The sequence below is a fragment of the Malaya genurostris genome, chromosome 1 (assembly GCF_030247185.1).
Source record: "Malaya genurostris strain Urasoe2022 chromosome 1, Malgen_1.1, whole genome shotgun sequence".
Lineage (NCBI taxonomy): Eukaryota > Metazoa > Arthropoda > Insecta > Diptera > Culicidae > Malaya > Malaya genurostris.
Window position 1 is genome coordinate 15,898,873 of NC_080570.1, and position 18,328 is coordinate 15,917,200.

The following is an 18,328-nucleotide window of genomic DNA, read 5'->3' on the forward strand; positions in this document are numbered from 1 at the left end:
TGTAAATAATAGTGAATTTCTAACATTTTTACTAGTGTGATTTTCATAATTATAATTAATGGTAAAGAAAACATTGAAAGTCGGACGCTTTGACGACGTCGCATCATACATAGTGCAGCAAAATTGTTTTTATTGACTATGGAATTGTCGCTTTGTATTTCGAAAGAAAGATAAGAATTCTGTAGAACTCCGCATCTTTTCAATCTTTATTGTGAAATTCGATTTTCAGTTTGTGATACAGTTAAATTTTTGCTCCACGTTTGATATTGATAAAAAGTCTTGGTGCCTATTTGTGATTCTCATTCACAGTCCGTTTTAACGTTCAATTTTTTCTACTGTTTATTTGTATTTTTTTACCTCTTTTTGCTTTTTCAGCTGTCTTAAGTGTATATTATTTTTCATAGCTACTATTCTACTTTTTCTCTCGCTTTTTTCTTATTTCATCTTTTCACCGGTTTTACTTGGAATGCTATTGAGTTTGATCCAAATCCGACTCCCAGTTTTTTTTAAGTCAACTCTCTAACATTTAAAAAATTTTCGATTTTTTGTTTCGTGTATTTCAGAGACTTTGGGCATTAAAAAAAAAGTAGATTTCGGAAATTCCAAGTCCCAAAGTTATTTTTTTCAAAAAAATGTTTTTTAAGATTACACCAGATCTGGACATTTCATGCATTTCTAAGACATTTGCAGGGTGGCAAGTGAATTAGCGATTTCAATTTTCCGGTTTTTCCCGGTTTTCCCGGTGCGCGAGACTTAAAATTCCCGGATTTTTACATGTCCAAAAAGACATCGAGAGTTGAGAAATAAGTATTTTTCGGGTATCTCCTTGGCAACTACGATTAAAACTCTCATCCACAGTTTGTCCAAACGTTTATCTTTTGAACTAACAGTACCATCCAGCCCAATGTATTCCATCTTTAGTTTGTATTTTACTTCGCCAGTAACTTCGATGTAACAATAGGATTAAAACAAGAAACATATCTGGCCAACGGTGATCAGTCTTGCATTCCACGAAGGAATGAAGTATAAAAATTATTGCAACTTTCTTGAAAAATCAACACAATTTATTTGAACTTCTTGCTTTTTCTAATAACGCTCTTAAGCGCAGCTTTCACATCATATTCGACGATTATTGGTGGTGTTTTGTAGTTTTCCAGAAATATCATGAGTTATTTGAAAGCCTAATGATGAAAAATAAAATTTAAAGTTTTACAATTACAATAAAATAATTATTTTTCGAACTTTCAAGACTACCACTGAATCAGACTTTTAAAGGCTATCTGGAAAATCAGTCCTTCTTAATACTTATGCAAGTTAGCAGTGTACTCTAGAAATGGACAAAACCGTTCATTTCAAAGAACTGTTGAAAACTTGATAGTTGTACCGAAAGAATTAGTTCTATTGAACCGTTCTTTCGTTTTTCTGAAACTTTGTATGTTTCTTCGAAAATAATATGAGAGCTATAAATTTTTTTTTCGAGTTAACAGATTCAATAATAATAAAGTCTTTTTGCATGTGTTCTACCAATAATCATTCTCTTTTGTATACATTTTCAAAGTTCGCGAACTTCTACCAGATTCCTCAAACCAGCAAACGTTTTGAAAGACTATTCTATTGAGAAGAATAGAGAGCTATTGTTCTTCAATAAAGAACTCCAGTACACTCAATCTTCGAGGAAAACTAGGAAAACTTTTGGACCGTACGCGGACTGACCATCTCTAGTGTATTCCAATTCTTTTTTAGCCTGGTATAGTATAAGGTTAAAAATTAAAAAATGAATGAACTAAAGCACAACATTCCTCCCTCAAACCCGATTACTTCTAACAACCAGTGGCGTCTCGTGACAAAATTTACGGGTTGTGCACTGCTTATATGGTATGATATCAGAACCGTTTCGACGTTGCAACTGAGACAGCAATTTGTTTTCAACTACCATAAGCATAAGCCACTGAAGCCTCTGCTGATTGTGTGCATACAAGTTCTCACAGCGCCTATTTGGCCAGTTGTGCACATGAGGACAAGAGGCCATTGCTAACAACATATACGATATTCTTTCAGAGTTGGGTAGTGGCGAGAGAACAAAATCCTTCAAGAATTCTTAAAATGTACGCTTGTCACTTTGGAAAAACAACAACAATCTATGCCTCTAGTGACTGAGATGATCTAAATTTGACTTTCCTATCATCAAGCTCTTACGAACTCTGAAAAACCAATTTCAGCTGTCAAAGAAGGAAATCAAATATTCCTTGCAAACGGTGGATAAAATGAAAGTTGAGAGCTTTGTCGATTTTGTGAATCCTATTGAAATCAATACCAAGATAATTAAACAAGTATTTTCACAATTTGACATTACTGAGACAAATTTTGGTGAAATCAGGGAAATCATTGGCTGGCAACTAAAAAACACAGCCCCTAAGAATTCTTAAAAAATTTATCAAACATGTTACCTGATGTTACTTTTACCATTATGCATACTTATTCTGAAATTTGAAGAAAAACACTAGAAATGGCCCTAAGTGCCAATGACAGTTCCTTTTTCTTTACTTTTGGCATTAAAAATGCCTTACTCTTCACTATATGGGGGCGGGTGTCAATTAAAAGTTTCAAAAATAGTCGCGTAACTTTTTTGTGTCATAATTTTGAACGTTAATAACTCGATCATTTGTTGATGGATTGTTATAATTTAACAACCAATCGATTCGGAAACTTTTAACTTAAACATGTATGACGACGTCGTTTCAGTATTTCAATAGCATACTATTGAAAAAATGGTTAGAATCGACCTATGTTTTCATCCACCAATCCCCGTTATACAAAATGACGTCAACTTCTTGTTCGGCATAGGAGGCTTTGCGTCATGCATAAAAAACACCGCATCGTTATGCGTAGTATGAAGAGAAATCTATAAATATAGGCTGCACAATATTTCTTTGCCTAGTTGATGTTTGACTGTGAATGAAACAAGTAGCTCGTCCAGTGAGCTGATGACTTGATTGTATATGCGTTCACTTGCTGGATTGTCGCTTTTGCATTATGTGTTGGAGAAATTTCCTGTTGTCTGCGCAACACCGTGTTCGCTTGAGTATCTTATATATCATCTAGCTATTGAAGAACCTAATCAGCGTGGTTACCGATTCTTTTGAAATATACCATGTATTTAGCAAATTTTTGGTCGATTTTGCCATTAAAAATGCCTTACACTTCGCTTCCCGAGGCTGGGTGTCAATTTAAAACATGTAAAACTAATCGCGTAACATTTTTCTGTCATAATTTTGAACGCTTATAACTCAGTCAATTATTGATGGATTTATATAACTCAACAAACAATCAATTCGGAAATATTTAACTTAAACTTATGAAACAACGTCAATTGAATATTTCAGTTGCATACCATTGAAAAATTGGTTTGAATTGAGTATTTTATTTTGGTTCTCTGGTACTATCGGCGATAGATTTTTCGGATCTAATTTGCAGCGCTTGTTACTCGATTTTCCTCCGCTTGTTCCTGGATTTTCCTCATTTAAATGATTCCAAAGCTTCAATATTGTAAGCTTAAAAATGTTTTAATTTGTCAACGGATCGGTTTGCATACTTAATTCCCATACGAACAAAACCCTAGAAATGTTCCATTTTTAATGTTATTGTGCTCGGTCGTGTCTTGAATACAACCCTCTAATATTTTTCTTTCGATTATTACGGTCCAAGAGGTAATCCTTCTATCTTACACTTTGTATAGAATAACGACTGAAACTATCAAATTCGACTGAAATTCGATCTGCTGTTAAACATTATAATTTAAAGAGCAAATAAACAAAGAGAAACTGTCATTTGCACTTGGAATCTTTTCTAATATTTGTCGAGATTTAATAAAAGGTGATTTTTTTGAGGTTAGGATTTTCATGCATTAGTATTTGCTCAGATTTTTTGAGGTTATGATTTTCATGCATTATTATTTGCTCAGTATGCTCTAATATTTCATCATGAATAGACTTACTAACGAGCAACGCTTGCAAATCATTGAATTTTATTACCAAAATCAGTGTTCGGTTCGAAATGTGTTTCGCGCTTTACGCCCGATTTATGGTCTACATAATCGACCAAGTGAGCAAACAATTAATGCGATTGTGACCAAGTTTCGCACTCAGTTTACTTTATTGGACATTAAACCAACCACACGAATGCGTACAGTGCGTACAGAAGAGAATATTGCGTCTGTTTCTGAGAGTGTTGCTGAAGACCGTGAAATGTCTATTCGTCGCCGTTCGCAGCAATTGGGTTTGTGTTATTCGACCACATGGAAGATTTTACGCAAAGATCTTGGTGTAAAACCGTATAAAATACAGCTCCTGCAAGAACTGAAGCCGAACGATCTGCCACAACGTCGAATTTTCAGTGAATGGGCCCTAGAAAAGTTGGCAGAAAATCCGCTTTTTTATCGACAAATTTTGTTCAGCGAGGAGGCTCATTTCTGGTTGAATGGCTACGTAAATAAGCAAAATTGCCGCATTTGGAGTGAAGAGCAACCAGAAGCCGTTCAAGAACTGCCCATGCATCCCGAAAAATGCACTGTTTGGTGTGGTTTGTACGCTGGTGGAATCATTGGACCGTATTTTTTCAAAGATGCTGTTGGACGCAACGTTACAGTGAATGGCGATCGCTATCGTTCGATGCTAACAAACTTTTTGTTGCCAAAAATGGAAGAACTGAACTTGGTTGACATGTGGTTTCAACAAGATGGCGCTACATGCCACACAGCTCGCGATTCTATGGCCATTTTGAGGGAAAACTTCGGAGAACAATTCATCTCAAGAAATGGACCGGTAAGTTGGCCACCAAGATCATGCGATTTGACGCCTTTAGACTATTTTTTGTGGGGCTACGTCAAGTCTAAAGTCTACAGAAATAAGCCAGTAACTATTCCAGCTTTGGAAGACAACATTTCCGAAGAAATTCGGGCTATTCCGGCCGAAATGCTCGAAAAAGTTGCCCAAAATTGGACTTTCCGAATGGACCACCTAAGACGCAGCCGCGGTCAACATTTAAATGAAATTATCTTCAAAAAGTAAATGTCATGTACCAATCTAACGTTTAAAATAAAGAACCGATGAGATTTTGCAAATTTTATGCGTTTTATTGTTTAAAAAAGTTCTCAAGCTCTTAAAAAATCACCCTGTAGAAATCCAGCAGAAGCATCCAAATTATCCTTATTTTTCATTATGAGCATTGAATATGCTGTTATTGATGACAACTAAGAAAGCTCTTATTGATTCAAAATTGCTGAGGTGTTGGCTCCATTTTCAATGGATTGTGCACCATTGAACCTGTGAAAGACAATAATAAGTTTCAAAACTTGTACTGAACTTCTAGTTCAAATACAAAATGGCCTTCATCTTTTCATTAGTTGTATCAGGAAAATCATGATGCTGAAAATCGTTACTAAGATTAGGATTTGCACTAAAATTCCCGACTTTTCCCGATTTTCCCGGTCACTTGCCACCCTGCATTTGGCATTAAAAATCGACTTTGGAAATCTCAAAAATTTTCTTAAGTTCCAAAGTCGATAAAAAATTACGCCAGATCTTGACGTTTCATGCATTTTTCAGACATTTAGCATTAAAAAAAATCTTTACTTTTACGGTTTTTTTCTAAGCGGATTTCCGAACTTCTCAAATTCCTTAAGTCGATTTTTTCAAAAAAAAAATTTTTTTTGGTTACACCATGTTTTGACGTTTTATGAATTTTCAAGACAATGGACATAAAAAATTTCGATTTCGGAAATCTCAGAATTTTTCGAAGTCCCAAAGTCGATTTTTTTTTTATTTTAATCAAATCTCGACGTTTCATGCATTTCTAAGATATTTGACATAAAAAAAATTCGATTCGCAAAATCTCAAATTTTTTCTAATTACTCAAGTCGATTTTTTTCAAAAAAAAAGTATTCCACATATCGACGTTTCATACAAAAAAAAGAATCGATTTCAAAAATCTCCAAATTTTTCTAAACTCCAAAGTCAATCTTTTTTCGAAAAAAAAAAAGTTTTTTGACTATTAGACCAGATCTTGACGTTTCAGAAAAAAAATCGATGTGAGAAATCTTAAATGTCGATTTTTTTTTCAAAAAAATATTTTTTGAGTTTACACCAGATATGGAAGATTCATGCATTTCTAAGACGTTTAGCGATTTCGGAAATCTCAGTCGATTTTTTTGTCGACATTTTATGCATTCCAAAGACATTTGGCATCAAAAAGAATTTCTTTCGGTTACGCAACTTTTTTTGTGCGTTTTTTTACCCGGTACGTATCCTAACGCTAAAAACGACCTCAGTGTACTTATCTATTCGTCTTTTAACCTCTTCAACTTTTTATCTTTCTTTTGTAATTAAACTATTTCAACGGTTTAAGTAATAGTTATTTAATTTACTATTTGTTCTCTACCATTTTATCTTACAACTTCTTCAATTTTACATCATTAATATTTTTATTTTAATATATTTAAACTGTTCAATAATCCCCTTAACAGGGCTCTGCAGTTTCTAGTTTTAATAATTTTACTATTTGTCTTCTCTTTAACTTTCTAGTATTTCGTTTCGTTTCGTTTCGTCTATTCCGTTTTACCTATTTTGTATTATAACTTTTTATCTTTTACCTTGTATCATTTTTATTTAATGGTTATTCTGTTCCAGTTGGTTTATATTTGAACATTTATACTTTTGCTTTCATTTCAACAAAAAGGGAAAGCTTTAGCAATCACAACTCTGCTAATAGCTTTTTGACTCGGTGACTTTTTGATAATTTGAATCTTTGATTCTTCGACTCTGACTCTTCGACTTTTCAACTCTGTGGTTCTCTAATTCTTTGATTTCTAATTTTATTCTTCGTCTCTGAAGTTTTCACTCTTTGATTTTTCAAATTTTGATTCTGATTTTTTGACTTCTTTAACGTTTCGGTTCTCAGTTTCTGATCCTCTGGTTATTTGACTCTGACTATTGTACGTTTTTGACTTCCTGAATTTTTGACTGTTTTACTCCATAACTCTACGATTCTTTGACTCCCTGAATCTTTGACGCTTTGACTGTTTGGTTCTTTAATTCTTTGACTTTCCGGCTCTTTTATTTCAAGACTCTTTGTCTTTTTGGCTCGTAAAACTTTTGACATGTTCACTCTTTGATTCTTTGACTATTTGATTCTGGTTCTTCGATTATTTGATTTGGATTCCTTGACACTTTCCCTTTTGTCTCTCTCGACCTCTTTATCTATCTACTTGTTCACGATTGTGCAATGATTTTGCATTCGTACCGTTTCACACACCTTTTTATATTTTTACTTTTAAGGTCGCATAAAACCACGTGGCTCGCTCTGCGTATCACATTTTTCTCCATGCTCTCTTGCAAATGTGCAAAATGACTTTCGATGAGGCCGGGTGGCCATGAAAGTTTTGATATTTTCGGCTACAAGTTTGACTACATCACATAAAATCCAATAAAGCTACCGCTTGTTTGGCAGGCTTGCTGAACCGATTTTATTTTTCTCTCATGTTTCGTTACGTTACCAGGAAACTGGAGCAGAAAAAGTGGCGCGTCTATAGAAATCGACTTACCTTCACAAAAATAACATTCACTTCATTTTTATCGCGACAACATATATGTTTTTATGCACTAATCGCATCTAAATTGAAAGACGGCGTTTTCAGCTATTCAGTTCTTCCTTCAGAAAAAAGACTCACGACCGCTAAAGTCAATGAATCGTTCTGAAATTTTCACAGAATAATCCTAACTAATTTTTTAAGAGATTGTCAGGTGGGTTTTTTTATATTCGTTACCGTTTCTGAGAAAGTCAGATTTGAAGCGTAGAAATAGCCCTCTAAATCACCCTAAAATACACTGGCCTCAGCCCTTAATACAATCACACATTTTACTAAAACAGCAATTGTGTAGGGTTCCAAATTTCCTGGAAGAATGTAATTAATTGACCGGTTTTCTATAGATGATTGACGTTTGAATGTGCTTAGTGTCATTTCAGACCCAACATCAAAAGCGTTGGCTGGCAGCATCCGTCTCGAATTACGTATTTATCGAAAACCGAAAGCAATCGCTTAGCCCAGACTAAATGTGTACTGCTTTTCTGTATGTAGAACGATGTGTTATAGGGCGAAGAACACTCGAAAACCCGGACCCGATTACATAGCAAAGTTATTGTTTGGGAAATGTTTTCTAACCCGTCGTGCTCTCCTGACCTGGCTCCATCCAACTATGATCGATTTTTTTAAATGCATCGATGACAGTGCTTTACTAATTTTGAACAAGTCGATGGCTTATTTGGACACCCATAGCATATAGTAGGAATATATAAAAATTAACATTTGGAGTTTTTCGGCTACACTGTAAAAAATTAACGCAAATCGAAGCAAGCTGTTTTTGGTGAAGAAGTCAATTAGCGTTCTTAACTGAACTTTCTGTCTGTTTCGATGTAAAATTCTACCGAATTAGCCGTGAAATTAATGAAATGGCATATTTTTACTTTTTTTGGCTTGTAAATTTAGAACGACACTAACACAACGACAGAAGCAACTCTCATTTTATGCGCTTCTATCATATTTGTTTTAAGTTACTTCACGTTTCGTCTTCAATTCTTCAGTGCATTGGCACTTCACGTTGAACTGTTATTGCCACCTAACAGTGCAACGTGTACTTCGGTGCAATATCACTTATGCTGAGAATTTTTGTCCTTATTTAGCGGTCAATGTTAACTGGTAATGCACAGGTAATTCGAGGACAACACTTTAAAAAATGTAAAGTTTTGTTGATCTAGTAGTTTTAACGTGTAGAAGCCAGTTTCCAACGTTTTTCGGACTTTATCGTGTTAAACTCTTTACATGTTTTTCCTTTAAAGTATGTTTTTATCGGATACCTCAATCTTCTTACATATATTTCAACTTGAACCCCCCGAAAAAATCTTATTTTGTGAGCCGACTGTGGAGCTTATTTTGAAATATTCGAGGCGTATTTCGATAAGAACATTCAGCATCGATCGGAACAAGTAACAGTCGGATGGCGCCTAATCTAGACTAGACAGGGGGTCAAGCAAATTTTACCATTCTGTTGACATGATGTCTCCGATTCTTTTGGAAGACTTTGTTGTTGGTTTTGAGTGTGAAGAAGGAAAATCGAAAAAAAAATTCAAATGTTGCAATAAAATCTATTCCCAATTTTCGTACTTTTTCGCCCATTGTGCGGTGAGAATCTCGCTCCCAATCGCGTTTCCCAGTATTCGCAGAAATTCTCGCTGAAGCTACTGGTGGCCGCCCAGGGTACTCGGGACAAAAGTCTCTCACCGCCGACAGCTTAAAATATTACATTTCAAATTTTCTTTCACTTCGGTTCGGGCTAAGTGGGAGCAGCGCACATTTTCCCATCCATCGGCGATGACCGCTGCCGTCAAAAAGTGAAAAGAAAAGTTGTTTTATTTTTTCGTCGGCCACGGTAACCTTGATTTCCACTCCAAGCGGCGTTGCATCCGAATGGTACCTTGTGCGGCGAGAACTCGGTTAAGGTCGAAGCAGTTTTCGACGTTCGATTCGATGAATTCCGACGGTGTAAATTTCAGGTTTGGTGGGTTTTAATCGAAAAAAGAGAAGAAATCAGCTTGTAAAAGTGTAAAATTATCCTACACACACGGTGTTCGGTGGGTTGTGCCGGGGAGTAGTGCTAAGAAGAATAAGAAGAAGTAGTGAAAGAAAAATGAGTACCACAGAAATTAGCACAACGGCGTCGACGTCTTCTTGCGACACGGACTGTCACTACAGTAACTATCTGCCGAAGGCACCCGTTCGGAAGAAACGAATTATGACGATGTTGATGGTAAAGTTAATGATGTTGCATACACAGAATTTAAGTAGTACGCGCTGTCACACGATTTAGCCACTGACATCAAAACAAGCAAGAATACGAATAAAAGTGCAATTAATAAAAAACAAACAGCTCTCTTGATTACTACTAAATCGCTGGTAAGCGGACGCATCTGGATTTTAATGAAACTGTTTAACCTCAAAGTTGTTCTGAATATCGTGAACCTACTAGCTTGTCCCAAGTTTAAATTTGTTCTTGAATTCGCCTACTCCGTTAGAGACAGTTTCCTTAGCTACCACTCGTAGAAAGTAAATAAATAAACCTGTGTTCAGATTTTGTGTGAGACGTTTTTCTCGCGAATTTCAAACCTGTTGTTAATTGGATTGAAAGCAGCACTGGAAACTCTGTAAAATTACACGAATGAAATGTTTCAAACGGAAAAAACGTCCGAAAATACCTTTTCCGGTTCTGCGTAGGTTGAATGCTTGCATACAATCACATAAATATAGTATAGCTTGACACGCGGAATGACGCCATTAACGCCTTACTAACTGCTTTCTGCATGTTTGTAACTCCCGCACCGCCCCCCCTCCCTAGCGCTTGAAGCAGCTGAGCTTCCGAGCACTGCCCCGTGCTTTCACCTCCTATTTCCGTCATTCACCTATTTATAAATAACAATTGTAACCTTTCGATCAGATCACCACTTCTGGTGAATTTATAGACTACGGTGTACTAATTTTGTGAATTGTTTCTTTTTTGTTTTTGTCTTCCGTTACCCTCGTTTCGGGAATGGCATGCTGCGATCGAACGGGAATGCAACAACTATTACAACAACAACAACGAAAACCAATCGAAATTCCTCAGATGACGCTCTCGACCAACCGGCCACTGTACGAGGAGGAATGGTTCCACGGGGTATTGCCCCGCGAGGAGGTCGTCCGGCTGCTACGTAACGAGGGAGACTTTCTGGTCCGCGAGACGACCCGGAACGACGAAAGCCAAACCGTACTGAGTGTCTGCTGGAACGGACACAAGCACTTTATCGTGCAAACGACGGCGGAGGTAAGCATTTGAGTGTGTCGAAGCATGTGGTGTACTGAATAAAACTGGAAAACTGCATACTCAAAAATTCAAGACTAAGCTGTCCTGCCCACAGTCGCATATCAGTCCCATATGGGTTCTGGCCACAGGTTGCACAGGTTGCATTTTTTTTTTGACCACTGTACCAATGTTTAGCGCTGGAAGTGCATGCAAAAATTTAGATAATGTAAGATATTGATTCGATCTCAGTTCCTCTCCAAAATAGCTCCCCTTGGAATCAAACGTATTATTCCCATAATTTCATCCTCCGAAGCAACAACTTTTTGCCATAACTTTGATCATTGATGTAGGCATATGCGAATATTTCAAATTGGAATTATCTCGAACGTAAAAGCAAAAAAAAAACGAATTTTTTCGAAATATGTATTCATCTTTTTCTTAACTTGTCAATTTTCAATATGGAATTGATATGCAAGTATGGGCAGTGTGATCTCGAAAACAAGTTTGCGGTTTCTAATGCATGTGGAAATACAGAGGAACTAACAATCAGAGCTGATAAAAGTCATTTTCATTGACTCAAAATGACGAGAAATAAATATCACTCTCAGTGCCGCTTGAAAATTATGAGAACGAGATCGATGTCTAGTCAACGATATAAGAGAAACAGTAGTTTCAAAATTGTGTTCTTTCTTTCATTTGCCCTTTCAGTCATTTGCGTCTTTCAGTGAAAATTCCATAAAATGCAATTTCGATATTCAACCAAAGCTTTGAGAATCGAAAGTGCCAGAAAAAGGTTTCACAATGACTTTTACCTGTTAATGCTCGAATCTGTAGTAGTTTTGGTTTCCAAAGAGGTTTTGGGATGTAATTACCTCGATTTGTCATATTTTAGTTACTGATTTTCAATACATCGATGAAAGAATGAGAATTGAAATTCTGCTGATGCTCTCTGGAGACGTTAGTTTGGTTTCATCTTGTCATAGAGGAAAGAGTGACGTTGGCAATTATACTCTTTCTTTTTTTTTTCAATGAGAAACGAGAATGCTTCGTCTCTCATCGTTTGTTTTGGTGTCGGTCGTGCACGAATGAGACAGTAAAATATTGAAAATGAGGCTGTTGGATTGGATTTTTTCATTGAGAATGCGTGACAATTTCAAGCTCTGCTAACTCCTTCACCAAGGTAGATTTGCATTCGGACGTTGCCGGCATGGATCAATGCAGTTTACACAGTGTGAAACTACGTGCTATTCCCAAGCAAATTGTTTCAGAAAAAACATTAGCAACAAAGGGGGCTGGTCTCTAATGCTAATGCTAAATTTTTAGTACCTTAAGGTATCCAATTACTTTTGGTTGAAAGTTGAAGTTTTCTAAAATGTTTGCTATGAACGAGCATTAAGGTGTAATTCAGGACCAAAATAAAGTGCGCAAAACTCAAAATAGACGAAAACGGCGAGAAATAACTATCACTCTCAGCGCCGCTTGAAAATTATGAGAACGAGATCATCGCACGGATAGTTACATGGGCAAAATTCCGATTTGGGGAAAATAATATATTCGCATGTTATGATAATACACCATGATTAAAAGTTCTCGGATCATGATCCATTTGGACTGATTTCGCTGAAATTTAAGCATAACGCACTTGACGTTGTGGGTATAACTTCAGGCGTGTTTTTGCTACGATGGTAATCTTTGCAACATAAATTCCGGCGTTATGTTTTAAAATATGAAGATTTCAAATATGAATTAAATGGAATGGCGTGATGAACGTATTTTTTACGCGATTTTAACTAATGTGTCAAATATGTTCATTTGAATAGCAAAACAGTGAAAAGCACGATGAATTTCTTTTAGTCTGAATCATTACCAAAAAAAAAAGTTTTTTTAAACGACGACGTCTCAAATAACGTGTTTACTTGCGTTCATTGCTCCAGTTTTGACTTTATGTTTCAGAATTTAAACACTTAAACGAACTGCATGAGAAACACGTGTGAAACCAACCTCTCGAATAGAAACTTTATGTCGAATTCTCGCAAATACCGCGCACTGATTTTTCCTTTTATTATTTTTTTTTCAAAACATCATTTGAAAAATCGTCCTATTTAAAATATTTAGGTGAATCAATACAGTTAGTGTTGTTATATCTATGAAACAAATTAATCAAAGTGGTTGAACAAATTTATTTTTCTAATTTTCGTTAGATAGTGTTCTAAATTCACAGTCGAATTTAGTTTTCGGTTGATGTTAGCTCTCGGAATATTATTCTAAAAATAACAGTTACACCAAATATGTAAGAATACATTCAGATATATTCATACAACATGCAACATTGATGTTTGCCAAATGAAAAGCACAGCCGTGCTTAGTAAGTATGTCAATTTTCGGTTCATTACCTTTATGTTGTCATGTTATTCTCTGTCAACCAGTGGGTAAACAACACAATTATGAAATGAATATGCCTCAGGATCAAGTGAACATTTTCAATAGTCCTTGCTTTTTGCCTTACCATTAATCTATTAAGCAATCCATCACATCACTTGAGGCAGAGGGTTCAAAGTGACATCCGGGAGTTCCGAGCTTTGAAAGAAATACATTCCTCAAGTAACGCCTTCCCGGACCTTGATTAAATTTCATGGGAGAAGATGCTCATGGTTTCATGAGAAGGTAAAATGATTGGTTTCATGATTTTCTAATCATGACAGCAGTAACGGATTTCTTTCCATGAGTATTTTTATGAGTCTGTCGCGAAATTGTTCTTTGTTGCTTAAAATCTCTTATTTCATATGCGAAATTCTAGAATGTATGCCAGTTTAGTTTCGAACGTGATACGAGTATTCGAATATCATTCGTTTGAACGAAAAAAAATCTCATTATCGATTTATTAATTTTTAGTTTGACGTAAAGCCGCCATGACTAAGTTCAGTTTTTGCAATGACTGAGCGGAAATATATATTGGAGAAGCCAAGTGAAAGAAAAACTAACAGAAAAGATGAATTTTTGGAAAAAGATACGCTCAGAGACAGGACTCGAACCTGCGTTCTTATGCATTCCGTGCGTGACGATGTCCAGCCAGCGACTGGCACCATTAAGAAGGTGACAAGCGATTATAAATACACTCTCCTACTCAATGCTTGATCGGAGAAATAGGTATAAAGCGAGAGGACTAGTGTTTGATGGACAGAGAAGATGTTTGGATGTAAGGTATCGGTCGGGTGACGGCCAGGATGTAGACCATGTTCGATGTACGTTGCTACTATGTCTGTTTCGAGTTTTGGAGTGGCGAAATGGTAGCGCGTATGCACGGAATGCATAAGAACGCAGGTTCGAGTCCTGTCTCTGAGCGTATCTTTTTCCAAAAATTCATCTTTTCTGTTAGTTTTTCTTTCACTTGGCTTCTCCAATATATATTTCCGCTCAGTCATTGCAAAAACTGATCTCATTATCGTTTACAGACGAATAAGCGTTCAAGCGATTTTCAAGCACCTTACTTCGAATGTGAAGATGATTTGCAATCAAACGATAAACTTTTCGAATAGTAAAATGCTTGTTTTCTTTTCTCTGGTGACCCATCGAACATATGCGCGGTTCTAAGTTTTTATGCGTCAAATTTTACCATATCTATTAGGTACTTTATGGAGAATATGTCATGGGTAAACATAAATGCATGACTTTGCCAATGTAAAAAATATGTAGACTATCGGAAACATGACAAAAATGCACCATTTTTCTCGCAGATACTACTGATTGGACTGCTATTTTCAATGCTTTTATTTGGCACGAAGTTTAATTTCCAAATTTTATTTATCGGCTTGAATAAAATTGATCTTGAGTACGATATTTATTTATTAGGTACCGTTCGTCACTTCTTTGATGCTTGGAATCTTTTTAAAAAATTTCGTACACATTCGAGTGAAAACAAGAAAGGGCTTGTTCGCATTTGTTCCAAAGCACACTGATAAAAATCGACACGTTAGACTGATGTGTTTCACACTTAATTTCACCGCATATGGCGCGACATCTAAATCGCAAGTGTTAATCACTTCAAATCTTATGTAAATAAAATCATATTTCAAAACCTTTTAATATTGCACTTAAATTTCATCAATGAAACAGTAGATATATCAAAAATGAATTACACTTAATAATCAATTTGTCTGACACTTGCATTTTAATAGTCAGAAAAATAAGTCTTAATTGTTAAAAACGCTTGGATTTCAATATGTATTACACTTGATTGTCATGTAGAATACATCTTCAACTTGATTTTAGGTTTCAAAGGTTGCCGTGTATGAACTCAATGATGTTGTTCGACGATCCACAATTCCATTGCCTGAAACACACAACATCTTATGAGCCACATTAGTTAGCAAGTGGAAGTGCCATTTAATTTTGTTATTAAACGATCGCAAATATTTTCATTAGTTCCCAGTAATAACCGATTTTAGGTTTCGTTCAATTTACAAAGATTTGCTAGGAGAACTTGAGAAATGTTCAGTAATTATCTGAGAAGAAAATAATTAATACGGGTTTTTGGGAATTTCCATGAATATATTTACTGTTCACAATCTCTAAAATATGTCATTCAGTCAGATTAAATCAAATGAAATTAATTGCACCAATATTTTTGCTGCCATTTTGTTCAAAACTTTTTATTTATATGTTTGACACTTAATATTGCCGCAATTGTCAGAGAATTTTTTTTAAGTGTGGAAAAGCATGTCAGTTTTATTCGTGTTCACGTCATCCAGTTATGCCTCTGATATTACCCATTCGACTGTTTTTAAAGGAAAGCATTGCTATTCCGCAGTAGCCAACTGCCGAGAGCTTTATTGGGAATGGTTTTCAGATTTAATATCTGGATTGGCTACGAATGGTTGCAACTAACCTTCACATGAAACCAACAACATTCGTATTTTTACTGAATACTGTTCCTTCGTTTCAGGGTCACTTCCGCTTCGAAGGTCCGGCATTTCCCAGCATACAAGCACTGATCATACACCAGTACCAGTCGGAGCTGCCGGTGACAGGCCGTTCCGGAGCAGTACTTCGCAAGCCAGTATTAAGGGAACGCTGGGAGCTTAGTAACGACGATGTGATACTCTTGGATAAGATCGGTCGGGTAAGTTAACCAACAATCGCAACAACGATAATTACTTGGACTCCAGTAAGCGAATCACCTTCTTACGACATCGTACAGGGAAACTTTGGTGACGTCTACAAGGCTAAACTGAAGTCCTCGAAAAACACACTGGTTGCGGTGAAAACCTGCAGAATGACGCTACCCGAAGAACAGAAGCGAAAGTTCCTGCAGGAGGGACGCATCCTCAAGCAGTACGATCATCCGAACATCGTCAAATTGATCGGAATCTGCGTGCAAAAGCAACCGATCATGATCGTGATGGAACTGGTTTCCGGAGGCTCGCTGTTGATGTTTCTCCGGAAGAACTCGACCACGCTGGCCCAGAAACAACTGATTGCCATGTGCCGTGATGCGGCAGCAGGTAGGTGATCGTTCATACCCTGAAACTTCCCAGTTTTAATTTTCTGGAATCACAGGAATGCGGTACCTGGAATCGAAAAATTGTATTCACCGGGATCTGGCTGCCCGTAACTGTTTGATTGGAAACGAGAACATCGTTAAAATTTCCGATTTCGGAATGTCACGCGAGGAAGAGGAATACATTGGTAAGTGGTTTGGCGATTTTCGTCCAACAGAACAGTGAAGTACAGTTCATTTCAGTGTCCGGTGGAATGAAGCAAATTCCGATCAAATGGACGGCACCGGAGGCATTGAATTTTGGCAAATACACCTCCCTGTGCGATGTGTGGTCCTACGGCATTCTGGTTTGGGAGATTTTCAGCCGGGGAGACACCCCGTACTCCGGTCTAAGTAATTCGCGAGCACGTGAACGGATCGACGAAGGTTATCGTATGCCGGCACCGGAGAATACACCGCCGGAGATGTACCGACTGATGTTGAAATGCTGGTCGTACGAACCGGAAAATCGTCCCCACTTCGACGAAATCTTCACCGTCGTCGATGCGCTGATGCTGTGTGCCAAGGACTAGCGAATGGCCCCCCAAGGGTCCGTTGAACAACAACTACTACTACGGAAGCATCGATCGAAGAAATGTCTTTCTTGCAGCCGAAAGCTGCCACCGTCGGACGCTAGCAGAAAGCATTGGCGTCAGCGGCAGAAAACATCACCGCCCAGCGTGGGCTCCCGGTACTTGTGCTCGTCGGTGGTGATGTTTGCTGCCAAAGCCTGAACGCTAACTGGAACTGTTCAGTTTTTTTTATTATTATTAATAATCATTGTTGTTTTAACTTATTTCTAAGTTAGCATAGTATTATGTTGAATAAAAGCGAGATTTTAATTGATGAAAAGTCCCCCTCCCGCCCTACAACGAAACTGCGTCGAGCAAGTGCAAATGAAACGAGATTCGAGATTGAGAACCGGTCATTTAGATAGATAGCTAGGTTAGGTAGGTAGGTAGGTAGGTAGCTAGGTTTGTTTATAAGGAGCGAGTTCGAATGTGGCCAAAAAGCTGAGAAATGCTTGCTTAGATAGGAGTATGTTGTGATACGAACTGGAATTTCATCTGTCGGTAGCTAATTATTAAGGGAACATGCTAGCAAAACAAAAAAAAACGCACTGTTCATCACGCATTATAGTTCTAAACCAGTAAAGTGGCTCATTGACGGTCGGTCGATACACGAATAAGTTAATAAACGTTGTAAGCATTAATAATGAAACGCACAAATCTACTGGTAAATGTCCATATTTCTAGGGCCACTACAATAGAGTAAACAAAGAAAACATTAATGGTTTCCTAAACATGTCATGTCATTAATTCTGAAAGTAAACGTATGCCATTGCGACATGGAATGGAGACAGGAGCGTATTTAATACGGTGAGTTAAGCGGAAGTTGCGACTTGGTTGAGAATAATATCCTACGGTAACAGAAACGCTGCTTCGCAGAATGCAACCTTGTCTGTAAAACTAGGCCCACGAATTTAATCTTGCTGCAAATCAAAATACCCTGTAATAATATTTACACACAATATTAAAAGTATCGATCATATTTTATTAAAAAGGACGTGTTTCAAGTCTCTCACTTTTGAGTGATTTTATCACATGAAGTTGATAGTTGTTAGCCGTGACACAGTTGAAGTAGGCTCTGGAAAAAGAAAAACATTCGTTGTTATCGTTGTTATAGTTTTCATTTTGCGTGAACGGTTTCTGTCAAAGTTTGTCCCAGTGAAAATTGTATTTCTTCCTAGAAGGTTTTTCGAATAAGTATCCTCTGTTCGTGGTAAGTGCTGAACTGCGCGCAATTTAAATAATTTCTTTGGCTCGAATCAAAAAATCTGCCAATACTGTATATCAGATGCCGAAACAGAAAAAAACGTAATCAAAATAGCTGAGTACTAAGCGAG

General features: G+C 36.9%; 2 protein-coding genes across 6 annotated transcripts in view; both read left to right on the forward strand.

Annotated features, from left to right (window-relative positions):
• Window positions 1–17,988, forward strand: part of LOC131433158 (tyrosine-protein kinase Fer) — a 134,515-nt gene extending 116,527 nt beyond the window's left edge. For 4 of the 5 annotated variants that reach the window (XM_058600025.1, XM_058600016.1, XM_058600036.1 and 1 more), the window contains 5 exons: window positions 10,710–10,907; window positions 15,829–16,005; window positions 16,084–16,387; window positions 16,443–16,571; window positions 16,627–17,988. In XM_058600025.1, the coding sequence (XP_058456008.1) occupies window positions 10,710–10,907; window positions 15,829–16,005; window positions 16,084–16,387; window positions 16,443–16,571; window positions 16,627–16,955 (1,137 nt within the window). In that variant the 3' untranslated portion in view covers window positions 16,956–17,988. Of the gene's footprint in view, window positions 1–8,688; window positions 9,858–10,709; window positions 10,908–15,828; window positions 16,006–16,083; window positions 16,388–16,442; window positions 16,572–16,626 lie in introns of those variants that run through there. The other variant, XM_058600045.1, reaches the window with a different exon arrangement.
• LOC131433213 (uncharacterized) lies at window positions 3,912–5,169 on the forward strand. The gene has a single exon (XM_058600089.1). The coding sequence runs from the start codon at window positions 3,981–3,983 to the stop codon at window positions 5,064–5,066; it is 1,086 nt and encodes a 361-aa protein (XP_058456072.1). The 5' UTR covers window positions 3,912–3,980; the 3' UTR covers window positions 5,067–5,169.
• Window positions 17,989–18,328: the final 340 nt, after the last annotated feature.